The sequence below is a fragment of the Podarcis liolepis genome, assembly GCF_965112155.1.
Source record: "Podarcis liolepis genome assembly, chromosome: 15".
Classification (NCBI taxonomy): domain Eukaryota; kingdom Metazoa; phylum Chordata; class Lepidosauria; order Squamata; family Lacertidae; genus Podarcis; species Podarcis liolepis.
In genome coordinates this window covers 41626516-41652824 of record NC_139566.1, presented here as the reverse complement: position 1 = coordinate 41652824, position 26309 = coordinate 41626516, and the positions used below count along the sequence as shown (strand labels likewise).

General features: G+C 47.5%; 1 protein-coding gene across 1 annotated transcript in view; it reads left to right on the top strand.

The window, feature by feature from the left end:
• The window catches only part of CFAP251 (cilia and flagella associated protein 251), a 39500-nt gene that overhangs the window by 11441 nt on the left and 1750 nt on the right, over positions 1-26309 (top strand). The window contains 13 exon segments of the mRNA XM_083476397.1: positions 163-207; positions 5114-5331; positions 8040-8231; positions 8649-8896; positions 10121-10272; positions 11106-11279; positions 12975-13159; positions 14218-14332; positions 15267-15430; positions 20172-20262; positions 22250-22393; positions 25597-25825; positions 25916-26017. Coding sequence (XP_083332523.1) covers positions 163-207; positions 5114-5331; positions 8040-8231; positions 8649-8896; positions 10121-10272; positions 11106-11279; positions 12975-13159; positions 14218-14332; positions 15267-15430; positions 20172-20262; positions 22250-22393; positions 25597-25825; positions 25916-26017 — 2059 coding nt within the window.

Below are 26309 nucleotides of genomic sequence, written 5' to 3'. Positions count from 1 at the left end.
AAAGGAAAAAGTGATGGGGAGGAAAGAAGAAAATGATGTTAGAAGGTTCTTAGAATAATAAGCTTACTGGAAATGGGCTGCTCACAGTGAGGTGGAGGGGTGGGAGACAGGCCTGGGTGGTGTCTGAGATTTGATTCTGTTTTTTCCTCCATGTCTTCTTAGAATGCCGACATCTTGCACTACCATGCTCCGCCCCTGACAGATAAAGTGAGTATTGCATTGATCACTGTAGGAATGTACAGAACTGACACCTTTGGAGGGCCTTTGGGCAAGGCGCCCTCCTACTCTTCCTCTATGTCGCCACCACTGTTGTTGCCAACTGCTGCCCGTCGTTGTCTTCTCCTTTCGCATGGTGCCCCCTGCTTGCTTGCCAGGCAGAGAGCCAGTGGGTAAGCACGCAGGGGCATCTGTTGTTGCTCCTCCTCCTCCTCAGCACCACCCATCAACTGGGGGTGGGGCTCAAATATTTTATGGGGAGGCAAAGGGACGACAGCCCCTAGGAGTTGGCGCCTATGTTTTGTGTTATGGTTCTGCAGCAAGCAAATCCAAAGTCCTTCAGCAAAAACAGGTGACCAGACAATCTGTGTGCAAACTCACCATGGCTAGACACCCAGAGGCCAGTTCACACAATTGGCGGACCCTGGCTATCTCCAGTCCAAGGCCAGTGATGTAAACAGTTTAAAGACTTGCCTGTTAGTACCTTGATGGTGCAATTAAGCTGAAAGCAAACCTTTAAACTGGAGGGTATGTCGTCCCATCCAGCCCTGCTGCTTGTGCTCATGTCATTTGACTCATTCTGTTTTGAATGTGTAATTGCTGAACGAAATAATAATAATAATAATAATAATAATAATAATGATGATTTATTTCTACCCCACCCATTTGGCTGCGTTTCCCCAGCCACTCTGGGCGGGTTTCAACAGAACATTAAAAGCAGAATAAAACTTCAAACATTAAAAAGTTCCCTAAGGGATGCCTTCAGATGTCTTCTAAAAGTCGGATTGTTGTTTATTCCCTTGACATCTGATGGGAGGATGTTCCACAGATCTTGAGACTGGCGTGCTGCACACTCTGCCCATCAGCCTGCCCAGCCAAGCAGCAGCAAATGGATTATGAAGGGCTTGGCTGGGTTTGCGGAGAGCGGAGGAAGGCAAAAATACTCTGAAGTTGTGCTCCAGAGTATATTCTGTGTTATGTATTGAAGTTCTCACCCTCTGCCTGGTCCCGGTGGTAGAACGCATGGTGGACAGCAATTTTGGACGGCTTTGGAGCTTAGTGATTTTTAAGCTTCTCCTTTAGCACGTCCCGCAGCGCTGCCTGGACTGCTAGTAGCGCGATTAAAACTCAGGCCGTCTTGAACACCTTGGGCCTGCAGAGGCTGAGGAATAGTGGGTGGACATAGCAGACGACACAGAGATTTCTCCAAGTAGTTCTTTATAAGTAAGCTGAAACTGAACTGAACTGAACAACTCAGCCAGCCAGTTTTTATAGGCAGCCGCATGTCACATTGTAACAACAACAACAACAACAACCCAGGGTTTCCCGCCTAAAGTAACGTATTTTTCGCTCTATAGGACACACTTTTCCCCCTCTAAAAATGAAGGGGAAATGTGTGTGTGTCCTGTGGAGCGAATGGAGAGCGAGAGGGGTCAATGAGCACCGACCCCTCTCGCTCTCCATGCTTCAGGGATAGCCGCCTGAAGCCTTTGGAGTGCAGCGGGAACTTGTGCTGTGCTCCGAAGGCTTCGGGTTCCTTTTGCTGAAGCCAGGAGAGCAAGATTCTCCTGGCTTCAGTGAAAGGAACCCGAAGCCTTTGGAGCGCAGCGCAAGTTCCCGCTGCGCTCCAAAGGCTTCAGGCGGCTATCCCTGAAGCCTTTGGAGAACAGTGGGAACTCACGCTGCACTCCAAAGGCTTCGCAACCTTGCCGCCGCTCCCAGACCTGTTTTGGGGGCTGGGGCGGGGGAAGCTCGGGCTTCCCCCGCCCCAGCCCTGAGGCTAAAAAGGAAGCCAAGACAGCAAGCGGGATCCATCCCGCTCGCTGTCTTGGCTTCTGCCAAAGCCGCGCGCAGCCTCTCCTGGCTGGAGAGGTTGCGCGCGGCTAAAGAGGAAGCCAAGACAGCGAACGGGATGGATCCCGCTCGCTGTCTTGGCTTCTTTGCTCTTTGGGGCTGGGGGTGGGGATAATTCCCCCCTTTATCCCCCCCAAAAAACTAGGTGCGCCCTATGGTCCGGTGCGCCCTATGGAGCGAAAAATATGGTAACTGACGTGGACCTGAGTGAAAACTATATACACAATACCCCTGGTGGCCAGGGTGAGAACTTCAATACTGTACGTACCTAACATTCTGAACTGGCAGCTCAACACATTTTGTGCAGTGGGAACAAAGGGCTTTGTGCTGCTGGGAACCCGGAGAATAATAAGGAACATAAAAGCATAGAATTGTAGAGTTGGAAGGAACCCTGAGGATCATTCAGCTCAACCCCCTGCAATGCAGGGATCTCAGCTAAAACATCCATGATGGATGCTCACCCAACCTCTGCTTTGAAACCTCCAAGGAAGGAGAGTCTACCACCTTCCAAGGGTGTCCGTTCCACCGCCAAATAGCTTTTTCTGCCAAAAAGTTCTCTCCCCTCCCTCCATTTTCATAACCTTGAGTCAATATTTATTTATTTATTATTTATTAACTGCATTTCTATCCCACCTTTTCCTCCAAAGAGCTCAAGGCAAGTCCGGCTCATCCATGAGGCGAGGTGAGGCGGCTGCCTCAGGTGGCAGGATTCACAGGGGCAGCTGATCGGGCCTCAAAGGAACGTGTTGCCCGCTGCTGCCGACACAGTGGCAGCGACGGCTGCGCCACATGCTTTGAAGGGCGGATCTGCCACCTTCTCAGCAACCTCTTGGCCAATAGGAGGCATTGCTGGTCTTCTCCTACCCTTGTTCCCAAAGGAGAGCTTCACTCACCCCTTATGTCATGGCTTGAGGTGGCCTACATGGTTCTCCTTCAGTCCCCACAGCAACCCTGTGAGGTGGGTTAGGCTGAGAGGCAGTGACTGGCCCAAGGCCGCCCAGTGAACTTCGTGACTGAGTGGGAATTCTTTTTTTTTTAAAAAAGATATTTATTGAAGTTTTACAAATTATATCAAACAAAACAATACACACAAACACAAACAAAAAAAAAGAACAAGTATAATTTCAAAACCTTATTTTCTTAAAACTTACTTCACCGACCTCCTCATACCTCCCCTTTCTGCATTCCCATTTCAAATATTTAGTTCAGCAAATCCTCACCCTTAATTTTATCTAATTGTCAACCTTTCTTTTCTTTTAACTTAATCTTTACAGCTGTACTCCATTTGGTTTCTAACGCCACATCATTCTAGCACACATTGATTTTGCAATGTTTCTTAAGATAGTTCTTAAATTTCTTCCAATCTTCTTCCGCCGTCTCCTTTCCCTGGTCTCGGATTCTGCCAGTCATTTCTGCCAATCCCATGTAATCAATCACCTTCATCTGCCATTCTTCCAAGGTGGGTAGGTCTTGTGTCGTGACTGAGTGGGAATTCGAACCCTGGTCGACCCAGATCCTAGTTCAACACTCAAACCACTACCTTACACTAGCATATGACAGTCTCTCCTTCTTCCTCTCTTCCTTGCTAATGTTTCCCTCTTTCCTTCTTTCATTCAGGAGTGTCGTAAGGGGGTGGCCTGGGGTCTTTGCCCTGGTCCTCGGAGCTCCTGTCCACTATCTTCCTGCCTTTTAAAAACAAAACAGACAAACAAACAAAACTTTGCTTATACGGCTCTTGAGCATGCTGCTAAGTGCAGGGGCCAATAAGCCTTCAGCCACACAACATCTTAACAACAACAACAACAACATCAACAACAACAATTTATTATTTATACCCCACCCATATGGCTGGGTTTCCTCAGCCACTCTGGGCAGCTTCCAACAAAATATTAAAATACAATAGTCTGTTAAACATTAAAAGCTGCCCTAAACAGCCCTTCTCATCTTGCAAACTCATAAATATGAACAACCTAAAGTAATGGTTGACTCCATTGGGTATAGTAAATATAATAAAATTAAGCATGTGTGTTTGATAACTGCTGAAGGAGAGCAAAAGTGTGTTCTCTTCTTCAACAGCCCTCACCCCATTTCCTTTTCCAGTGAATAAAAGTATATTCCAGTTTAGTTAAATAAAACCTTCAGTCAGCACAGCAAATACAATTAACATTTATAAATCACACAGGGCATTTCCCCACAAATGTACGTGAAAGTGCCTTGGGGAGAGGGAAGGGGAAACAATTTTAGAGGATATTGGAGGTAGGAACTGTTTCCAGATAAACAGATAAACAAAGGAATGCACAAGTAATACATTAGGTTGGCTCAGAGGCTTAAATCTGTATTTTCACATACAAATTAGCATATGCAATGTTTTGAGCAAATTGTGCCCTGTGCCTATGCCCAAGTCTTCCTTCCTCCCTCTCTTTCTCTCTTCCACCTCTCCCCAATCTCCTTTGTTTCTCTTAGTTATAAGGATGGGGCAGAGGAGCTGTGCTCGCTGTTTGTGCAGTGCTGGGGGTGGGGGTGAGAACCACCGAAAACACACCCACCCCCCCACCCCCCCACCCCGCCCTCTCTTATTCTCTGGTAGGGACAGGTGAGGAATTTGCTTCTAATGCAAGTCCACTTAATTCACACTCCCTGAAACAGTATGCAAACTGAAACAATGTGCTTGTGTCTGAATTAGGTGATTAGTTTGGCAAGCAAAAAGCTCATATATTATGGGACACAGGTCATAAGAACGTGTATGTTATTGAAAGCGATGTGCAAAATGTGTTGTGTTGGCTTGCAAAAATGTGTCCATTGGAAGGATTGTGTAGGAAAATGCAGCTATAGGATTTTTAAAATAAAGATTCGCCAACTGATGCAGAAATGGGGTACAAATTGACCTTAAAATTGGAAAAAAAGAGAACTGGAGAGAGCGAGAGCTCACATTCTTCTATCTCTGTTCTCTGCCACTTGTATGCATTTGAAAGCCCTTCTGTCGCTGGCTGCTTTGTGTTTTGCTCGGTGGCGAAGGGCATCTTTCCCTTTCTCCCTTCTCCAGTCATTCAACAAGGTCGTGGGGATCTTCAGCCAGACCATTTTCCACTTCAGCTCTACTCAAGCCATTACTGGGACCATGGAAGGGAAGCTGGTGGTCTGGGATGCCGTTTGCCCTCCCTCCAAGTCTTCTGCCGTGTGCGTCAAACCCTACAACATGAAAGCCATCAAGCTGGTGCACTTGCAGCGGGATGGGATCACAGTGCTGGCCATCACAGACAAGTGAGCAGCTTATCTCTCAGGTCTACGTATCCCATCTGCCTTGTCGCCTGGGCATCAAGTGACCATGCTAGATCTTCAGGTACCATGAGCGCATCCATGGAAGACCAGCCAGGCCAAGTGGAGAATCCACAAAAGTATTCAGCAAATCCTTAGATTCCATATGTCTCTGGGAGAAGGCCATCTTAACAGGCCCATCCTACCCCTACGGGCGGGGGGAGGGGGAGGGGAGAACCTGTCACCAGTAGCCCCAGTTAGGGTTGCCAGACCTTCCAGGGCTGACCTGAAACCTTGGGGCTTGCCTGGCCCCCTCCAGGTGGCAGGAGGAGGGCTTAAATCTCCAGGGGGGTGAAAGGGCCCTTAATGTAATGTAATTTATTAAATAGGAAGACAACGTGTGCAGCTTGCAGGCATCAGCCCAGCAGTAGCCAGCTGCAAATTATTGGATTGACTCTCAGGGCACAGGGTCTGCCTTCCTTCCCTTGTTCTTCCCCTGTCACATTAACCCCCATCTCTACACATATTGCACAGACTTAGAATCATAGAATCATAGAGTTGGAAGAGACCACAAGGGCCATCGAGTCCAACCCCCTGCCAAGCAGGAAACACCATCAGAGCACTCCTGACATATGGTTGTCAAGCCTCTGCTTAAAGACCTCCAAAGAAGGAGACTCCACCACACTCCTTGGCAGCAAATTCCACTGTCGAACAGCTCTTACTGTCAGGAAGTTCTTCCTAATGTTTAGGTGGAATCTTCTGTCTTGTAGTTTGGATCCATTGCTCCGTGTCCGCTTCTCTGGAGCAGCAGAAAACAACCTTTCTCCCTCCTCTATGTGACATCCTTTGATATATTTGAACATGGCTATCATATCACCCCTTAACCTCCTCTTCTTTCCAGAGTCCACCCCCTGTGACATCACTGGGGCCCCATGACACCATCAGGGGGTCTCAGGTTTGGGCCCTGAAATCTTAGGGTCTGGATGCTTGCTGACCTAGCAACCCCAGTCCAAATGCAGCCTGCCACTCTTCTGATCCGATTCACCCCTCCTTCCACTACTGCGCTACTGTACTGTATTTAGTTTGGCTGTCATTTATGGGACACCTGGTGAGTGTTAAGAGGAGTTCCCCAGTTTTACCCAGCAGAGGGCACTGCTGCATTCAGGAACAGAGAAAAGTGCAAAAGCAAGGGATGGATTGCATCCCATGAAAGGGTTGGTTGTATCAAGGGCTTCACAAGAGACCTGCCATCCTGTCTCACAAATAGCACACAGCGCAGCAGCTCTATGAGAAGACCAAGGCAGCACTAGATGTGGTTGCAGGCCAAGCAGCTGCCCTGGCAATGCGGACAACGCATTATTTATCACAGGACCTGCTCTGTCACAAGGGCCAGAGCTTCAGCATCTGTGACATGGGCTCCCTGGATCTGAATTGCTAACTGAACCTTAGGGAGCCAAAGAATCCCAAGAAACATAGTTTAGTGCAAGAGCAAGGAATTGTTTTGCCAAATTCTCCTCCTTCTCTGTGGTTCTACTAACTGATTGCCAGCAAATTTCCCTCTCCCTTGGAAATAACTATTTGGAATGAGATTTCCAAAGCACACCTGCTCACCCGCCTCATTCAAAACAAGGCCTGAAGGAAGAGATGGCAGCCCTCACTCCATCCCACCTACCAAAACTGTTGAATTTGGCCCCAACAATGGCTGCAAGACGTTTCCCTCTCCCCCAAGTGGTGACATTAAGCTGCTGGCCAGGCAACACATCTTCTCAGACTTTGGCAGCGTTCGCCACCCCTAGCTTCTGCCTCACTCTTCCTAGTGACAGGGCTGGCCCTCAAGGGGTAAAAGACTGGCACCGTCTGAACAATATACATGAGTATAATAGCATATAGAAAACTGCTTTATGCTGAGCCAGATTATTAGTCCATCTAGCCCAATATTGTCTACACAGACTGGCAGCAGCTCTCTAGGGTTTTGGGCAGGGGACATCACCACTGGGGATTGAACCTGGGACCATCTGAACACAGGTGCTCTACCACTGAACTATGGTTTTTCCTATCTACTTTCAATGCTCGGTTGAGGTAGAGCTCCTACTGATGACGGACGTTGGTCCTGATAATAATAATGTCCTGTGCTCCCTATTTTGTGGCCCTTAGCTGCCAGTAGAAGCCATTCACATTATGTTTGTCCAGATTCTGACTCAGCAGGACAGATTGAAATGTCCACTGCAGGTAGCAGGTGCGGAGTAGAGCTGTGTGTGTCTTGCGCCCTGTTCTGCCTCCTCTGAGCTGGTGTGCTGCACTCGGGTATGGCAGAGATGCTCCCCACTGCTTGTCTTGGACATTCAGCTGCAGTCTTGCTGACTTGGATACAGAGAATGGTTGCCAAGGCATTGTGGCACCTGGGGCGAACCACAAAATGGTGCCCCCCCTCCTGCCAGGGAAGAGGGGATGAATGAAGATCTACATCAGTGACAAGGGGGCGGTAAAGATCTACATCAGAATCTGCTAACCTGTGGATCCTGCCACCTAAGGCACTCCCCTCACCTTATCCTTTGCCCCAGGAAGCAAAATGTCTTTGGTCCACCCCTGTAGCTAGGTTTTTCTTTTAAGAGGCAAGTCCAGAGCAGTAGTATATTACCTATTTTAGGTTTTAATATTATTCTTTGTGGCCAATGTGATGCCATATCTCTACAACAAATTGATTTTCCTTTCAGGAATTTTGTGACCTGTGATGTCAAAGGCCATGTGAAATTCTATGATGGAGACCTTCAGCTTCTTCACTGGTACAGCCAGTTTAAACTGGGACGCATCCGATCCATATCCTTCTCCAAGAAACCTATGTGTCCTGAGGACACCACCAAATTCCCCACTTCTAGCACTTTAGCAGGGCTTCCCTTTGTTGTCAGGTGAGAACTGAAGAGAATCGGGTTTGGTCCCACCCTGCAGGGCTATTTTCTACTCATGGTGATGTTGTCCCAAAAGCTGCCACCACTTAAGGCCGTCTGTGCAGCTTCACATTCATTTTCTGTGTATATATCGGTCACAAAGAGGTAAGTTATATAACGAACCATATAGAAAAACTGAGATGAATGGTAGGCATCCAGTAAATCTCATATTCACTGTCTCAGCATGTTACTCTGGAGCAGGCATACGAAAACTCGGCCCTCCAGATGTTTTGGGACTACAATTCCCATCATCCCTGACCACTGGTCCTGCTAGCTAGGGATCATGGAAGTTGTAGGCCAAAAACATCTGTAGGGCCGAGTTTGCCTATGCCTGCTCTGGAGTGTGAATCAAAATTCTGTTTCTTTTTCACGGTGCAGGAATTTTATTATTTCCACGGCGGATGCGTTGGTGATCCACGTCAAGACGGAAGGGACGAAAGTGAGCAAGTGCCTAGAGGAGCCCAAGGAGGCCGTCCATGCCGTCAGCTGCCACCCGAGCAAACCTCTCATGGCCAAGGGGAGTTTCTGCGGGCTCCTGAAAGTGTGGAACTACAAGATCAATAAATACCTCATTAGCCGAATCTTTAAGGGCGAAAGCATCCAGAGCCTCTGCTATGACTCCAGTGGTATTGATCCATACTCCTTCCTTTGCAAGAGGCAGAGCTGTAGCTACAGGGGTGGGGGCAGACCAGCCAGGCTTTTTGCCCCGTGTGAAGCCTCCAAAGGGGTGCCATTGAGGCTCCAAGCCTGTGTTTGTGCATTCAAATGCCTGGGTGTGGGTGTGCCAAACTGGGTCTTTAACCTGCGTGAAAGAAAGCCTAGTTTCGCCCCTGCAAAAAGAAGTCTGGGGAGGGGGGAGATTTTTGGCAGGTTGGGGGTGCAGGGTTCATTTCTTTTGAAGGGAAGGGAGAGTTTGAGTCTATTGATGCCTTTGCAATAATTCTTTGCATGCATACAGCTTAAGCAATGCTAGTTCTGTAATTATGGATCCTCAAAATCAGATTAACTCTTTCTAAGGAAGAATCCAGGGAAGAGGCCCCATTGCTGGTCATTAACAGTGGTTTTTGTTTGTTCTAATTGCTTCCGCACCAGCAGGGGTTTTTTTTGGAATTGTAATCCTTTTAATTCACATTTTAAAGAAAGCATTATTTCCAGCTAGCTGCTTTCTAGCATTCTTTGTGTTGCCCTCCCATAATTTTTCAAACCTGATTTGCAGGATTTGACAATAAATAAGTAAGTAAGTAAGTAAGTAAGTAAGTAAGTAAGTAAGTAAGTACTTGCAGGGCCAAACTACTGAGCTTTTGGAGGGCTACTGTGCCTTTAATCAGGAGCTTCTTCCTTGTGGAGTCTCCCTCTATAGGCTTCCTGTTCAGCATAGCTGAAGAATTGCCCTTTGAGTTATCTGTTCCCTGTGGAGGGATGAAGCGTAGGTTCATTGGTGATGGCTCTATCTCTTGAACAGAATGCAAATAAGAGTCAGAAGTCACAAGTAGGCACTTTTTAATTAAAATTGCTGGACAGCAATAATGTTTAAGATAGCCCTACGGAAAGATCTTGTCCATGCCAATATAGCATTATATTAGTTGCCACGAGGAGCCAACATTTTAATTCTTTCCCACCTAATTGTGAGGAACCACCCTCTCACCAGTAAAAAAGATGTTGCCTTATACCAGCCATTGCTGACTTGGTTTCCTCCAGAGGTTTTGTGCTGCAGCTCCCGTCATCTTCACCAGCACAGAGTTGTCCAAAACATCTGGAGTAGTTCAGGCTGGGGTCGGCTGCCTTAGATCATCCAATCTTGCTGGGATGAGAAGTTTGCGGAACAACTATTTCTCCCATGCACTTTTTAGGTTCATTATTGGCAGCCGGATTCATTGATGGAAGTGTTTACATTTTGGATTCTATATCTTTGGAAAACGACTGTCCAGAGCCTTTCCAATATTCCAGCACTCCCATCACCATCATGAGCTTCTCTCCTGACTCCCAGTATCTTGCGACTGCTGTGAGTATTCCTTCCCCTTATGTGTGAGTCACATAGCGCTTTACTCCTACAGAAGCATTTCTTGTATTTCCCTACAACACAGAAGCAGTCTGGGGGAAAATGGAATCAATGTTTTACTGCAAATACAATTCGGCCCTTTCCCCGAGAAGTTCAGAGCAGCGTCCACGGCTCTCTCACCCTGCCCCCTTGCCCCCATTTTATATCCCTAACAACCTTGCAACAGGCCAGTGACCGCAATGAGCTTTCACGGCCAAGAAGGGATGTGAAGCCATATCTCTCCATGCTGGAAGCCCACGGGCAGAGCACCAGCCTTGCCTGCCGTTGCCACAGGTCCTGGGTTCAAACCCCGATGGCATCTCCAGATAGGGCTGGGAGGGACCCCTGTCTGAAGTGCCGCTGCCAGTCCGTGTAGGCAGTACTGAGCTACAAGGAGCAGTGATGTGACTCAGTATAGGGCAGCTATCAAAATCCAACGCTCTAAACCATGGGTAGGCAAACTAAGGCCAGGCCTGGGGGGGGGGGCCGGATCCGGCCCAATCGCCTTCTAAATCCAGCCCGTGGACAGTCCGGGAATCAGTGTGTTTTTACATGAGTAGAATGTGTGCTTTTATTTAAAATGCATCTCTGGGTTATTTGTGGGACATAGGAATTTGTTCATTTTTTTGTCTAAAATATAGCCTGGCCCCCTACAAGGTCTGAGGGACAGTGGACTGGCCCCCTGCTGAAAAAGTTTGCTGACCCTTGCTCTAAACAGCTGTGCTGCTGTGGCAAAGGAAAAACGAAAGGAAACGATTTATTGATACAAAGTGAGGTTTTTTAAAATTGTCTTTCAGGATGAAAACATTTCATTGAACCTTTACAAACAAACCATGGTTGAGGGGAAGAAAGTCTGGGACCGCCTGGCAGCCTTGCACTCCCATTACAAGCCCATTCGCACCATTCTCTTTGGGGTTCACTTGGACAGCGATGAGCCCTGGCTCTTAACTCTTGGCGAAGATCGACTCTTGGTAGGTGCTGTGAGCAGGACACAGTTTCTGCTCATGCTGCATAGTTGCATAGAAATGTGTCAGCCTGGAGAGGCTTCAGAGCGGAGCCATTGGAGGCTGGGAACCAGGGACTTGGGAGGTCAAGCCAGCGGTGCAAGTCAGGTTGCCCAACGGCCATGACTGGCCTCCACTCTTCAACTTCAGCCCTGTGGAGGTTCAGCAAGGGTAGAATACCAAGCTCATTCCACCACACATCCGGTTGAATGCATCAGCATTTCTCCTAATGCACGCATTTTAGTACAGTGGTACCTCGGGTTACATATGCTTCAGGTTACATACGCTTGAGGTTACAGACTCCGCTAACTCAGAAATAGTACCTCGGGTTAAGAACTTTGCTTCAGGATGAGAACAGGAATCGTGCTCTGGCGGCGCAGCAGCAGCAATTAGCTAAATTGGTGCTTCAGGTTAAGAACAGATTCAGGTTAAAAACGGACCTCTGGAACAAATTAAGTACTTACCCGAGGTATCACTGTATGCATTTTTCGTAATACATACCTTTCTGCAAAGCATCATTTCCTGTCAGGAGCAAGCCAGCAGTAAACCACACCATGCAAGTTGGGCGTTAACTCTTTATTAGCAGAAACAGGACTGTCAGGCCTAATGATCACAGCAACGTATCTCCGGTAGCTCTTGCCCCCATGAAGCAATTGCTGAGACTGAAGGTCCCTGCCTCCCTGGAGCTGTCTTAGTCCCTTCCTCTCGTGGGTTTTCCCCCAAGCAATCGGAGACTGGACTCAACTATACAGCTGCAAATAAAACCTTTTAAGTGTGTTTTAAGTGCAATATACAATGTGACATCAGATGGCGATGGTGAGCCTTATGGAAAACTCAATATACTTTTTTTAAAAAAGCATTTTCAGAACGTTTTTTATATGTGTGTAGATTCCATCACTGTGTCTGTGTGTCGCCAACCTCTGTCCTTTTCATGCTTCTTCTGGTTCTGGGAGACAAAGTGAGAGGGGAGCTTGTTGCAGCAGGAGGGGAAGACACTGTGACTCTTCACCAGCCCAACTCATCTCTGCCTCATGGCCTCGCTCCTCCCCTGCTTCAGCTTCTAATTCTGATTCTGGACTTCTCTCTACCACAGACTCTCCCAGCTCACTAAGCCCAGTTCCAGTGCCTCCTCAGTTTTTGACACCTCCTCCTCCCAGTCTTCTTCCTCTTCTCCCTCTGACCACCCATCGTTGTCCCACCACCAGTCCCCAGGCACTGAGCCATCCTCCCTTGGAGATTCCCTTGGGGCTTCCCCAGTTCGCTCCTCCCACCATTCCTCTTTGTCCAACAAATCCATGACATTTCCCTCCTAAGGATGCATCATGGTTTGTTAGTTTCACTAATTGTGCATTTTTTGCACGCTTTACTTTGGCGCGTGCATTTCTATATACATTACGTGGCTGGGGAACTGCACTATGAAATCCAGAAAAGTGCAAATTTTGAAGGAGGGTTCTGTTGCAGTTTCAGAAAATGTACATTTGCTAGAATCACCTTTAAACGTTAACTGGATCGAATTTCTCTCACGTCCCTAGTTCAAACATAGTTCCTCCACACCCCCAGTAGAGTCACTTTCACACATTCAGCTTCAGGGAAACCAAGTGATGGACACAGATGTTTGGACACACACACCCCATCACTGGGTCTCTGTTACCTTGTTTCCAGGTGGAATATGACCTGGAGAAGAGTGTCAAGGATGAGCTGGTTGTCATCCGAAGGGACCGCATCGAACAACATGCCGTCCCCAGGTGCATCACCTGGTACCCACCTCTCACCACAGAATATTTTTTCCTCACTGCCAACGATCAGTACAAAATGAAAATGTATAATGTAACCACAAGATTGTGCAGGTAACCTGGTAAATCTCTGGTTTATTTCTTCCGTGTCTCCTGCAATTATCCCACTCCTATTTCCCTGTAAGTGCTGTATTTGTGTGTCTTTCCAAGTGGAACTCCAGACAACCAGGGTCCAGCACCATCTCGCCACCTGCACTCCCACCAATGCACTGTTTCACAAAGCCAATTGAGGTCTATGCGGCAATGGCCCTACCTCAGCTGCTGTGTCAGCCCTGCCACCTGCTCAGTTGCAGTCTTCTTGAGCTTGACCTCCCCACCCCCTCTCCTGAGCTACAATGTCTTATCTCTGGTCCATCTGACCTTTCATAGCTGCTTCTGAAACACAACCCTTTCCTTCCTGGTCACACAGCTTGCTGACGACTAGCTTCCCTGTGGACCCTGGTACCTTATCCCCTAGACAAAGTCTGAAGAACCTGAGGTCTATCAGATATTGTTGGACTCCATCTCCCATCATCCCTGACCACAGGTTCCTTTTGCAGTGCTGAAACTCCTTCCTCCATTAGGAGGTCTATGGGAAGATACTGTAACTAGGGCTGTAAGCTTTAATTTGTAGATTAATCAACTGACATTTCAGTTGATTAATAAGTAGGAGCCCATTGTTATCATTAGGGAGGAAAGTTCAGAGCATGTGGTTCCTTTTTTACTTTAGTGCAAGGAATGAAAAGCTGGATACTAGGCTTTGCCTACCCTTTTCTTCTGACATGGAATGGTAGTTTATATTTATTAAGTTATGAGTTAATTTGACCTATCTCCAAAAACAATGCATTCTATACCCGGATATGCATATATTTATGTGTATTTAATAGATTGGGTAGCGCAGGGGTTACTCGAGAGAAACTAGTCTGTGGGGAGTGAAGGGGTGCCAAGGATTTATTAGATGACCACAATACAGGATTTTAATATACGTGGGGCAATGGCAAATATATGTTTTTGTGGGGGCGGGGAGAAGGTGGAATGCCTGCTCTCCTTCACTATCCTTAGGTGTGATCCTTGGATTAATTTGTTAAAGGTCAGGTGCTCAAGAGCTCCTGTTGTTGCTTTGTTTATTTTAGGAAGACTGTTGTGGGACCAGCCTATGGCTCCCCCCTGGAGAAGATTCTGGTGCTTCCACTCGCAGAGGGACATGATTCTCAGAGACGGTACTTGGCCTACATTACAAAAGACAAGGCAGGTGAAGGTCTTTGGACCAGCCCCATCCTGAGTCCCTTCGAGGCCTGGGATAGGCTCCCAGTTCGACCTCTGCCCTCCTCAAACATTAGGGAGGCTTGCAACCGACATTGGCGATGGGTCAGGAACAGCCATGGGGTGTTGAGCACATTATTGTACACAATCCCAGGCACAGTTGTACAGAACAACCACAAAAAGTGCTACAAGGAACATTGCCGTGATCTTTTGTCTTTATCGTAAACTACTTATTTTTGTCCATATATTGTTGTCAACGTCATATGCTTTTTGTTGTGACATCCCAGGTTCTCCCAACCAGGTCTGTTCCTTTTTCAAAGCCACTATGGCAGGGAATACCCAAGTCTGCTAGCTTTTGTTGGCCTGTTGCATGACTCCAACTGTCCCCTCAGTTCCTGAACTGCTGGCAGATGGCCAAAAAGATGTGGCAATCTTCAGCTGCCCTTGGTAGGCCTCTAAATTCCCCAAAGAGGTCTTCTCACTCAACTTACCTGCTATGGTGGGAACAGCAGTGGAGAATTCCTTGGCCTTAACACCAAGGATGGGGGAATCCCTGGCCTTCCATACATAGAACTGAATTCTAGAATTGTAGAGTTGAAAAGGACCCTGAAGAACACCTAGTCCAATCCCCTACATTGCAGGAATATGCGGCTGTCCCATACGGGGATTGAACTTGCAACCTTGGCATTCTCAGCACCATGCTCCAACCAACTGAGCTATTTCTCCATGTTGGACTCCAACTCCCATCAGCCTCAGCCAGCCCGGCCAGTGGCCAAGGGTGATGGGAGCTGTAGTCTGGCATCATCTGATGGGCGGCAGGCTCCCCATCCCTGGTGTACACTCTAGGCTGTGGAGTGGGGAGGCGGACTAGGTGAGTCTTTGGGGAGAGTCACATCAGGTTTTCTGGATTCTTCCCTAGGTCGGCCTGCAGATACTGCCCATAGATGGGAACCCGCACAAGTCCTCAGCTTTCATTTGCCACCCTTCAGGCGTCACCAACTTGGAGTGCTCCTACGACGGGTGCCACCTCTTCACGACGGGGGGTAACGACTTAACTGTGATGAAGTGGGACATTAATTTAGTGTAAGTTGCAACAGAGCTTTCACTTCCCCTGATCAATGCTGGGATGGCCAGCAAGGTTGACTTGCAGAGCAAGCCACTGAGGGGATGGGAGGAGGGAAGCAATTCAGTCCGATTTACATTTAAAGGGGGACTTAACTAATTCACACTTATCAAAGCACAACCATCCATAGAAATTTTCACTTCTCCAAATTTTGCAGTGCAGTTCTACAGCCAAGTAATGTGCACAAAAATGTAAACACAAGGGGAAAGTGTGCATTCAAATACATCTCTTAATTAAAATACATATATTAATTTCAGTTAGAGGGAAGTGCTTAGCGTAAGTGTGTTTATTAGAAGAAATCCACAAGAAATGCTGATGAGGACTTAAAAAATTATTTTAATGCAAACTGATGTGGAAATGTGGAGAAGTGAACTTATATTTGAAAAATGAGAAACTGGGAGAAATTGAGATGAAATTGAGATGAAATTGACTTTGCCCCCCCCCCCACCTGAGAGTGCTCTTGAGTGTGGGTAAAAGGCATTATCCCAAACTGGCTGGGATGCAGGGCTGGCCCTATCTATTTACTTACTTGTTTGTTTATTAAATATATATACAGCCATACCTCGAGTTGAATGTGCTTAGGGTTGAGCACGTTTAAGTTGCGCTCCGTGGGAACCCGGAAGTAACGGAGCGCATTACTTCTGGGTTTCGCCACTCGCACATGCGCAGACGCTCAAAATGACATCACACACATGCGCGGAAGTGGCGAAATGCAACATGTGCAGATGCGCCGTCGCGTCTTGCATTCTGTCTCGGATGCGAACAGGGCTCCGGAACAGATCCCGTTCGCATCCCGTGGTACCACTGTACTGCCCTTCATCCTAATATCTCCTCAGGGTAGTTCACAGAATAAAATACAACAATAACCCTACCATTAAGCAAAGTGAGGTGGCTGCCTCAGGCCGTGGGGAAAGCCCCCTTGTTGTTTCCTTCCTGAGCCTCTACTCCTGTCCTCCTGCTGGAGGACAAAGCTGTGTATGGCCTGATCTGCCCACATCATGAACCTGCTGTCCTTAAGCACAGGGGATACCCTCCCGTTGCCAGAACTGAAGTCGGATTCCCTTGACAGTCCAGTTGCCACTTAAATGGATCTCAAGTAGCAGGGCTAGGAAGGATGCTTATCTGCCTGAGATTTAGGAGAGTTGCTATTAGAGAACATGGGCCCCAGCGGCATAGCAAGCCCCTTTTTGGGGCACCGCTGGGCCTGCAGGGGGCCCGAGTTGCCACGTCACTCCCAGGCACCTTCCTGCTGGAGGGCACCCAGGAGGGACATGGCAGCTTGGGCCCAGTGCTGCCCAGGATGATCCACCCCTAGCTACGGATAGGTAAAGGTAAAGGGACCCCTGACCATTAGGTCCAGTCGTGGCCGATTGGGGTTGCGGCGCTCATCTTGCTTTATTGGACGAGGGAGCTGGCGTACAGCTTCTGGGTCATGTGGCCAGCATGACTAAGCCACTTCTGGCGAACCAGAGCAGCGCATGGAAACGCCGTTTACCTTCCCGCCGGAAGGTACCTATTTATCTACTTGCATTTTGACGTGCTTTTGAACTACTAGGTTGGCAGGAGCAGGGACCGAGCAACGGGAGCTCACTTAGTCGCGGGGATTCGAACCGCCGACCTTCTGATCAGCAAGTTCTAGGCTCTGTGGTTTAACCCACAGCGCCATCCGCGTCCCTGGTGGTAGCTGAAAGCACTGCAGGAATTGTAGGATATTTTCAGCAGGTTGTGTGTGCTATGCCCGGGCATTCTGGGATGCGTTTTTTGTAGGGGGTGTTCAAATGCTTGTCACTTGGGGTGGGAGTGGGGTAAAAATGCTCCCCAGGACACTCCTGGCCGTCAGCTGTGGGGCCACTGCTCTACGGTAGAGGTGGGGAACTTGTGGCTCCCAATAGTTGGTTGGATTCCAACTCCCTTCAGCCCACGGTCAACGTGGCCAGTCGCCATGGGTCATGGGAACTGAAGTCCCGCAAGATCTGAAGGGCCACAGGTTCTCTCTCTGCACCCTGCTTTAGGGCATCTGGCTAACTAGCATCAGAGCAAGCAGAAAAAATACAATTGCAGTGGGACAGCTGTACTAGTAACATTTTCTCCACGCAGGTGCATACATGCACACTCTTTGTCTATGTGACTTAATCGGTTGGAGGTCCAGCCTGAGCAAGATTTAAACGAAGGCACTAGAATATAAATGATCCTTCTTTGTAATTGTTGGCTGGAGTCCAGGCAGTTTTGAACGGCTTTGTAGTTTGTTTATGGAGGAAGGAGCTTTATGAGCTAATTAGTGGTTTACTGCTGCCTTTGGCATCTTCTGTGTGTCTGCAATATTTAATGTCCAAGTTTAACTTAATTATATAGAGAAGCATCAAGCGTTTTGATCGCAGAAGGCACAGCCTTATTCAGGGTGCAGGCACATGGATCAAAATGTATGCTGCTCTTTGAGGTTGAAGCAAAAGGAAATATTGGAAATCACTCTATGCATGCATGACACCAAGCCATGGTTTGTTTTAACTATAGTTTGTTCAACAAGCTGCAGACCTTCATGAAGGTGGGCAAAGGTTTCTTTCCCCAAAGCATGGTTTGTTTTCCAGCTTGGCAAATGTCTGGGATGGGGCACTAACCAAACCATGGTTAAGCATGGCTGTTAGTTAAGCGTGGGCAGGACTGGAACAACGACAACATATTGATAAGGAGAATAAATTTACAATAAAGCAGGGCAAAATACCATTGCAATTACAAAGTGTAGAACTTCAGCAAGGCTTGCAAACAACCATACAAAAATAATTTGTAAGCCTTGCTGCAATTTACACTTTGTAATTGCAATGATTTTTTTTGTCTAACTTGAGCTAATGCTGAGACCATGTGCTGATTTATTGAATGAAGCTTTTGGGTTTCCTGAAGCGAAGAGTGAGAGCCAGGACAAGTGGGTTCAGGCTGACCAGAATATGCGTCCTTGAACTCTGGTCATGCTCTCGCTTGTCTGGATGGAGGGTAGAGAGGGACGTGTGTTTGTGTAGGAACCAGACTACTAAGGTAAAACCCACATTTATTGCTTCACCCACTTCTGCATCTGGCCCACTGGAGGTTGTTCAGAAGGGGATGTGGCCCTTGGGCTGGAAAACATCCTCCATCCCTGCTATATTCAATCATGCTGGGATATGCAGGGATTTTAGTTGCACAGAACTCCTCATCAGGTGGTGAGGGGGATATGAAGCACTCTTCAAGCAGCCCAGGCTCCACTCCGGTTCAGTTATCACCTTTTCATTAGTGTCTCCATTGAGATGCTCAGATGCAAAGAAGACAGCGCGAACTGGATTCTTTCCTTGGCTCCTGCAGGGATGGGCTTGGAGGCTGAAGGATTAAATTAAATTAAATTGAACTGCGGGAATTGAGGGCTTTCATTATTTCTGTGTGAGGTGTGTGTGTGTGTAATGCCTAGAGTGAGACATGTGGACTCTTTTATATATATATATATTTGTGTTTTATGGGGCTGAGGGATTGCTATTTCATGTGCTCAGACCAGAAGGGGAGGAGGGAAGCACACAGCTGGAAAATACAAAATCAGCACAAAACTATCCTAAGCCCCCAGCCTCCTTGGAAATACCACCTCCTGTAGCAAGCAATCAGAAGCTTCTGTTTTTGTTGTGATTGTCAGTATGTTTTTAATAGAACATATATACGTGCGTACAGATGTCTCCCCACATACATGCGTTCATCGTGTGTGCAACCTCCTTCTATGTGTGGTGCTGGGAAATAAATAAATAAATAAATTGATTTAAATTGCGAAAAGGTGCGAAAAGGGAAAAAACGATCCAGAAAGAGGGGGTGAAACTGCAAAAACCGTGGGAAAAGAGCTAGCAATCCCAGGAGCCTTTTTAACTATAATCCTATTGCGGCTTTGCACCAACCTCTGAGACATGTGGAAAGTTGGAGTTTGTGGAAAGAGGTTTGGAGGGTGCGATTATGGTGGAGTTTGGCAGATTTTTGTGGATTTCCAGAGGTTTGGATGATGTTCTCCATTTTATGCGATTTCACGTACATGTGTGTGACATCGTACACCCAGGGGGTGTGCAGCTGCCCCCCTAAATCAAGTACCAGGAAGGCGAGAGGACCCACACAGCTCCCACATGGCCCAGCTCTCCTGGAACAAGGGTTCAAGTCCCACCTAGGGGTGGCAAGACTCTTTTGCCAAGCAGCCAAGGGGAGGGCTGGGAGAGGCAACAATCACTGCATTGGTCATGTGGTCAGAAATGAGAAGATGGAGGTTCAAGCTCCCCCAGCTGGTAGAAAACAGCATGGTCCCACTCAGCTTTTGAATGCCTGGCAACAAAGTAAAAGGGGTGGAAATTGGGCCCATTTCTGGGGCTGGTGCAGAATTCCGCCCCCAACAGGGTGTGGCTTGAAGGGGTAGAAGATTCAGCGTGGGGGTGCTCCTCCCCATCACTTTCAGCGGTTCCACCTGTATATTTGATGTATTCGGCTGGCATGCCCGTCATGCTTATGGTACCGGTATATCTCAAAGCTCCTCCTCATACAGCAAAACTCAAGTATAGGATTGCACCCTTTAGGCTTTTTTGGAATTGCACAGGATAATTTTAATTTTAAGGACCTGTTTTTCAGTGCAGTAGGTGGCAGGGGCAATGGGGATGTGTGGGGCTCCTGTCTCACCCCTCTCCTCCAGACGTGTCTTTGTTGCTCTCCTCCTAGTGCTCTGGAAGCAGCTTCTTTTCTGGGGGGTGAAGATTTGATCCCATTCTACAACCTTCTGGAAGGCGGCAGAGAGGGCGAGTTTTTCAAGGTAATGTAAGACTTGCATGCTTTCCTTATTTATAGCTTTGCTACTCTACCTTTCCGCGTCCACACCCTCAAGGCAGCTTACAATAAGTCGATAATGAAATATATATCACCAAAAAGCAGCAGTAGAACTGCATAGATAAAAAGTGACAGAGTCCAGCATCAGCCCAAGATGCAATGCTGCCTGAAGCCAGTGGCGTAGCGTGGGTTGTCAGCACCTGGGGCAAGGCAAGTAATTTGCGCCCCCTAACCCGTGGATTTGCACCCCCTAACCCGTGGATTTGCGCCCCCTAACCCTAACCCCCAGATGTTGCGCCCGGTGCGGCCGGCCCCCCCTGCACCCCCACGCTACGCCACTGCCTGAAGCAACTCGTTCCATGCAGAGAAGCTGACTGGACTGGTGGCTGAATCTTATCCCAGTGCTCCAACCCCTTCCTTTGGCTTCCTGACCCCATCCATGCGCCTGCTGCTTCACCCTGGAGAGGGCCAGCCCTAGTGAGACAGCAGGTGAAAGCAGCAGTCAAAAATAAGGAAAAGGACTGTGACTATATAAAGCAGAAAATAAACTTCACCTGAACCCTTAACGCTAACAGAAGTGGTACCAAGCAAACTTATCTGGGAAGAGCTTCCAACATTTTGTGCACCAGTGTAGAGAAAACTCTCCAGCAGCTGCCTTCCTCAGCTCAGAAGACTGGGATACACGGAGATAGGCTTTTAACGAAGTTCCTAATCAGTGGGAAGCTTCATTGAAAGAAAGTGCTCCTTTAGATACCTCACCCCCATATTGTTTCAGGTTTTAAAGTTCAAAACATATCAGAAGAGCCTGGCTCCTGGATATACCTGAAGGAGCGTCTCCACCCCCATCGTTCTGCCCGGACGCTGAGGTCCAGCGCCGAGGGCCTTCTGGCAGTTCCCTCATTGCGAGAAGCAAAGCTACAGGGAACCAGGCAGAGGGCCTTCTCGGTAGTGGCGCCCGCCCTGTAGAACGCCCTCCCATCAGATGTCAAAACGATAAACAACTACCTGACATTCAGAAGGCATCTTAAGGCAGCGCTGTTCAGGGAAGTTTTTAATGTATGATATTTTAGTGTTTTTTGGTTTCTATGGAAGCCGCCCAGAGTGGCTGGGGAAACCCAGCCAGATGGGCGGGGTACAAATAATAAATTATTATTATTATAAGACCCAAGGCACATCCTGTTCTCAAAGGAGCCAACCAGATGCTCGTTATGGGAAGCCCAAAAGCAAAGCAGAAGCACGATGGCACTCTTCCTTCTCATGTTCTCCAGCAACTGATATTCAGAGGCTGTCTCAGATGCTGGAGGCACTATTGTATTTCAAATCGTGCTTCCAGTGAATGCTGGAGTAATATGTTCCTTGCTGCTGGGTCCCACTAGCAAGCCACGTTCTGCACCAGTTGAAGTTTCCAAATGCTTTTCAAAGGCAGCCCCATGCTTCACCTCCCCCAGATCCAAGTGCCCCATTGAAGGACCCAGAACCCTGGAGCCAGCACTGTTTCAAGATCCAGCCATTATTGCATGTCCAGTTGGTTGCTTTGCACATGGGGTCATTGCATTTTACCATTTATACTTGATAACTTCCCCCCAACTACATGTTTTTTTAAAAAGATGAAACATGAACTGAATGTCAGGGTTCAAGTTTAGAGGAAATGGCTATTAATGATATCATTTATCTAGCTATCTAAATCATCACCTTTTGTGTTGGCCATCTTCTACGGCAGTGAGTCCAACAACTCATGTAGCCAGGAAATCCTTCAAAATGTTTAGTCTAATCCCAATCTGAGCTGATTGGTTCCATTCCTACCCTCTGGAGCAAGAGAAAAGAAATGTGCTCCATTCTGTATGTGGCAGTAAATGAATATTTGAAGGTGGCTACCCAGTTGCCTTTCTTAACCATATGCTCTCCAGGCTGAATAGACTCTGCTCCCTCACCTTCTCCTCATGGGCTGTGCATTACATTTCCCCCTCCTCCAGGAGCTGGAAGACTATTTTTATTATGCTCAGCTGCGTCATCAAGGTATTGACACCATGGAACCCAGAAAGGTGTCCACACACATCCCTTTGGAGCAAATCCCTTTCGTCATGCGCGCCATGGGCTTCTACCCATCTGAGGAACAGGTCAGTATTACTACGGGGGAGAGTTGCACAAACCTGTGAGTAGGAACGGAATGGAAGAATCCCTCCATTTTGGTTCTCTCCCCAGACAACACCCCCCGCTCCCAATGTTGGCCACAACTCGGTGTCACTGTGTCCTGACATTGTGGGGCGTGCTGGGCACCCACCGTGTGGGGCCTAAGTTTTGGCACCCCTATTTAGGGGGGTGTACTATATATGGGGAAATGGCTTGCAAAAAAATCGTAAAGCATGAAAAATATTCTATTAAAATATGTATATGATCAGAAATTTGCACTAAATTTCTCAACGTGTGCATACATATACTGACAGTAGTCTGCAGAAATGTTGAGAGCTGAAGACTGGGGAAATAATCCATATTGTCAGGAAAAAGCAGCAATGCAAAAGCCAGCTGCAGGTGGCTGGAATGCAAAACAGGATGTTGATGTCTGCAACTGTACTAGTGGAGAAAGGGGACAGTCCTTTCTCTACTCTGAGCACCGGATGTTAGCTCAGAGTGTCATCTGACCTGTGCTGGAAGTACAGGGGTGGAGCAGAGACTCTACTGCCGGAGTCTGGAGGGTACAGACACGTTTTCTCTGTACTGCTGAACGACAGGAATAAAACATGTAAATAGGACTCCTGTCTGTCCTTTCTTCCCCTCCCTGGGGGGTGCAGGGAGGGAGAGAAGGAGGAAAGTGTGTTCTCCTCATGTTTGAGGAGAATCGCTGATTTACGACCTTGCCTGCCGGGAGACGCAGACGGAAGGTCAACAAGGATCCCAGCCGAATGCCTGGAGTGAGGCCAGACCCCAGCTGGAATCCTGACACATATAAGGGCCCTGTGCTGGTTTCCTGCCTTAAATTCCACCATTCCAGCTATATGCCACCGAAGGGACTGTTCAGGTACTGCAAGCAGTGGTGATTGCAGTGCTCCCCCCCCCGGGGTACTCAAGGGTACGCAGCACCGGTACCTTCTCCCCCCCCCCCCAATGCTAAAAGTATGGCACGTACTGCAACACTTCATGCTGAGTACTGACAACTTTTTTCCTTAAAAGAAGAGGACTGAGTGGTTGGATATATTTTTGATGTGAAATTGGCGCAGATACCTGCCATCTCAAGGTAGGGCTGAGAGAGACAAACCCGGAGAGCCACTGCTAGTCAGTGTAGACAGTACTTAGCTAGATGGACCAACGGTCTGATTCTGCATAAAGCAGCAGCTTATGTACTGAGCCAGATGGCACTGCATTGAAGAGAAGGGGTTTCCAGGGAGACCCAAAAGCTCCCTTGTAGGTTTTCTTGTGCATGCCTATTTTTTCAGAGCAATCCTATAGGCAGTTGCTCAGAAGCAATGAAAATGTGTGTCAATGGTTGCAGCTGTCACTTAGGGATGGCGGAAACCACCAAAGGGCATTGCTGGCAGGTAGTCCTGAAGGTGGGAGAGACAGGGACAGAGCAGAAATAGTAGCAAAACAAGGTGAATGTTGTGGAAGCCCCACTGAGCAAAAAGTGTCCTTGTTTCAGGATTTCACAGGGCTGTGGAGACAGCTCAGCCCAAGTGTGTGCTTTGAAGAGAAGGTGCCTGTTGGTGGCAGAAGGACAGGAAAAGCTCTTCAAGGGTGACCAAACATGTAGCCCAGTTCCCTGCGCATTGTAGCGTAGCGGGGAGGGTTCATGGCCTACTTCCCTCCGCTGAGCAGAAATGCGCAGGCACAATAAGAACAGCGCTGGAGCTGCCCCACTTTTATGAAACAGCCAGAGGGTGTGAAAAGAGAACCAGCTCTTCTCCCCACCTCACTAATCCTTTGCGACTCCTTTCCCCCTGTGCATGTCATATCCTTGGAAAAATGCCTCTTGGGGATGATGAGGGTCGTGGAGAGAAACTGATATTTCTAATTTTATGGCGGGAGCAGTAATTATTATAATAGCCTTGCAAGTGGCGTCACTTCTCTTCTTCCTTCTCATTCATAAATCTATTTTCACTCCTAACAGAATCTGTGTTATCAGGACCAGATCTGATTATCTGGTATCTGTGGCTGGTAAATCACCACCTCTGTTTTTCCTTTTCAGGAGGTTTTTATTGAGGGGTGTGTGCATTTATTTATTTATTTGATTTTTTAAAACGTATATGCCACATGGTTGTGAAAAACACCAAATTGGTTTTTTTAAAAAAAGAATAAAGCAATGACATTACTAGTAAAAACAACTGACAGCAGATTAAAATGCACATCAACTTTCCACATATCTGGGGAAGCTTCTCTAAACAAAAAGGTTTTTAGCAGGTACTGAAAAGAGTCTAGTGACAGTGCCTGCCTGATGTCAATATACAGGGGGTTCCAAAATGTAGGTGCTGCCACACTAGAATTTGGATTCCTTATAAATTCAGAACATCTGTAACAGTGCCAGTTCTGCAGATTGAAGCAGTTGAGTGGGCATATAGCAGGTTACTAGAGAGAAGCAATTCTTCAGCTTCTACCCCAATACCCAAGTTTCTAAAAGTTAAATCTCTAGTTGGGGAAGGTTCATCATTCTCTAGGGTTCATGCCTGTTAATGCTTGTACATGACTTCCAAGCTTGCATCCCCTTGAGCTCTTTAACACTGCTGAAGTATGGTTTCCCCACAATTATCTGGAAGCAGAATTAAAACAGAGGTTCCACAAAGCATTTGCTTGTTCCTATACCGTAATATTAAACCATGGTTTAGTTTTATGTCTGAAAAAGGCCGTTTGTGCAAACAATGCTTTGTATGGTTTTTCTGCTTTTCTGGACAATTCTCAGATGCTGCTCCAAACAGTGGCCCACAAGGGTGGAGCAACATTAGAAACAATGGTCTGTTAATTCAGATGTAACAGCAAACCAATTTGCTTAAACTGAACTGTATTGTATTTGTATGTTTTACTGATTTTGTAAACCACCCAGCAGACTTTGGTACACAGATGGCATAGAAACGGAACAAATATATATTTGGACATCATTGCAAACAGCGGCAGCCAAATGGGTAAGACTCAGAGGGAACATCATGCAAACCATTTATTCCCAATCCTTCTGAGCATGGGTTGGAGGGCTGGGAAATGTGACCTCTCTAGGCGGCAAAGTGTTCCTTTTTCAGTGGCCATGAAATGTCTTTTATTGTTGCCTTGGCGCAGAATGTCAAAGCATTCCAGTGGCGTCAGTATCTCCGTTTACAAAGGCACATTTTTATTCCTTTAGATTGAAGACATGCTAAATGAAGTCAAATTCAGTGAATATCTGGAGACGGGCATGCAAGTTACCGACATCAATTTAGGCAACTTTATCAAGCTGTATGTGAATCACCGGCCTGCCTTTGGGCTCTCACTAAAAGAAATAGAAAATGCCTTCCAAGTGCTGGGCTATGAGAATGAGAACAGCGAGGTGGCCATTAGCAGGGATGAACTGCTGCTGCTGCTACAACAGAGAGGTGGGCCTCAACCCAAAGGAGGGCAGCATTGGCCCCAAAATGGATTTGTCACAAAGCTAACAGGTTGTGTTTTTACCTTATTTGACCCAGGAGAGCATTTCACAGAAGAGGAGCTAGCAGAGTGCCTCACCACTTTGCTGGGCGCAAATCCTGAGGGGGGCCGCTCCGAGGTTGGCACCTACGACGCTACAGGTACTTGGCTACAGCAGTGGTGGAGGAACCCTCTCTGGCTCCTGGGGCAGGGCAGCCTGTACGGAGTGCACATGTGTGGCATCCCGCACTGTGCACTCCGTACAGAATGCCGCACATGTACAGTTTGTACGGGATGCCACACGCCTTACGGGTTGCCCTAAGAATAATTTTTTATTAACCGACCAATCACATCAAATCAAACCAAATTACATAAATTCCAAATTACACAGCCAAATTTTAAATTTTTGTTGGGGGTACCCATATTTCAAGTTCCGAAGGGGATCCAATCAAC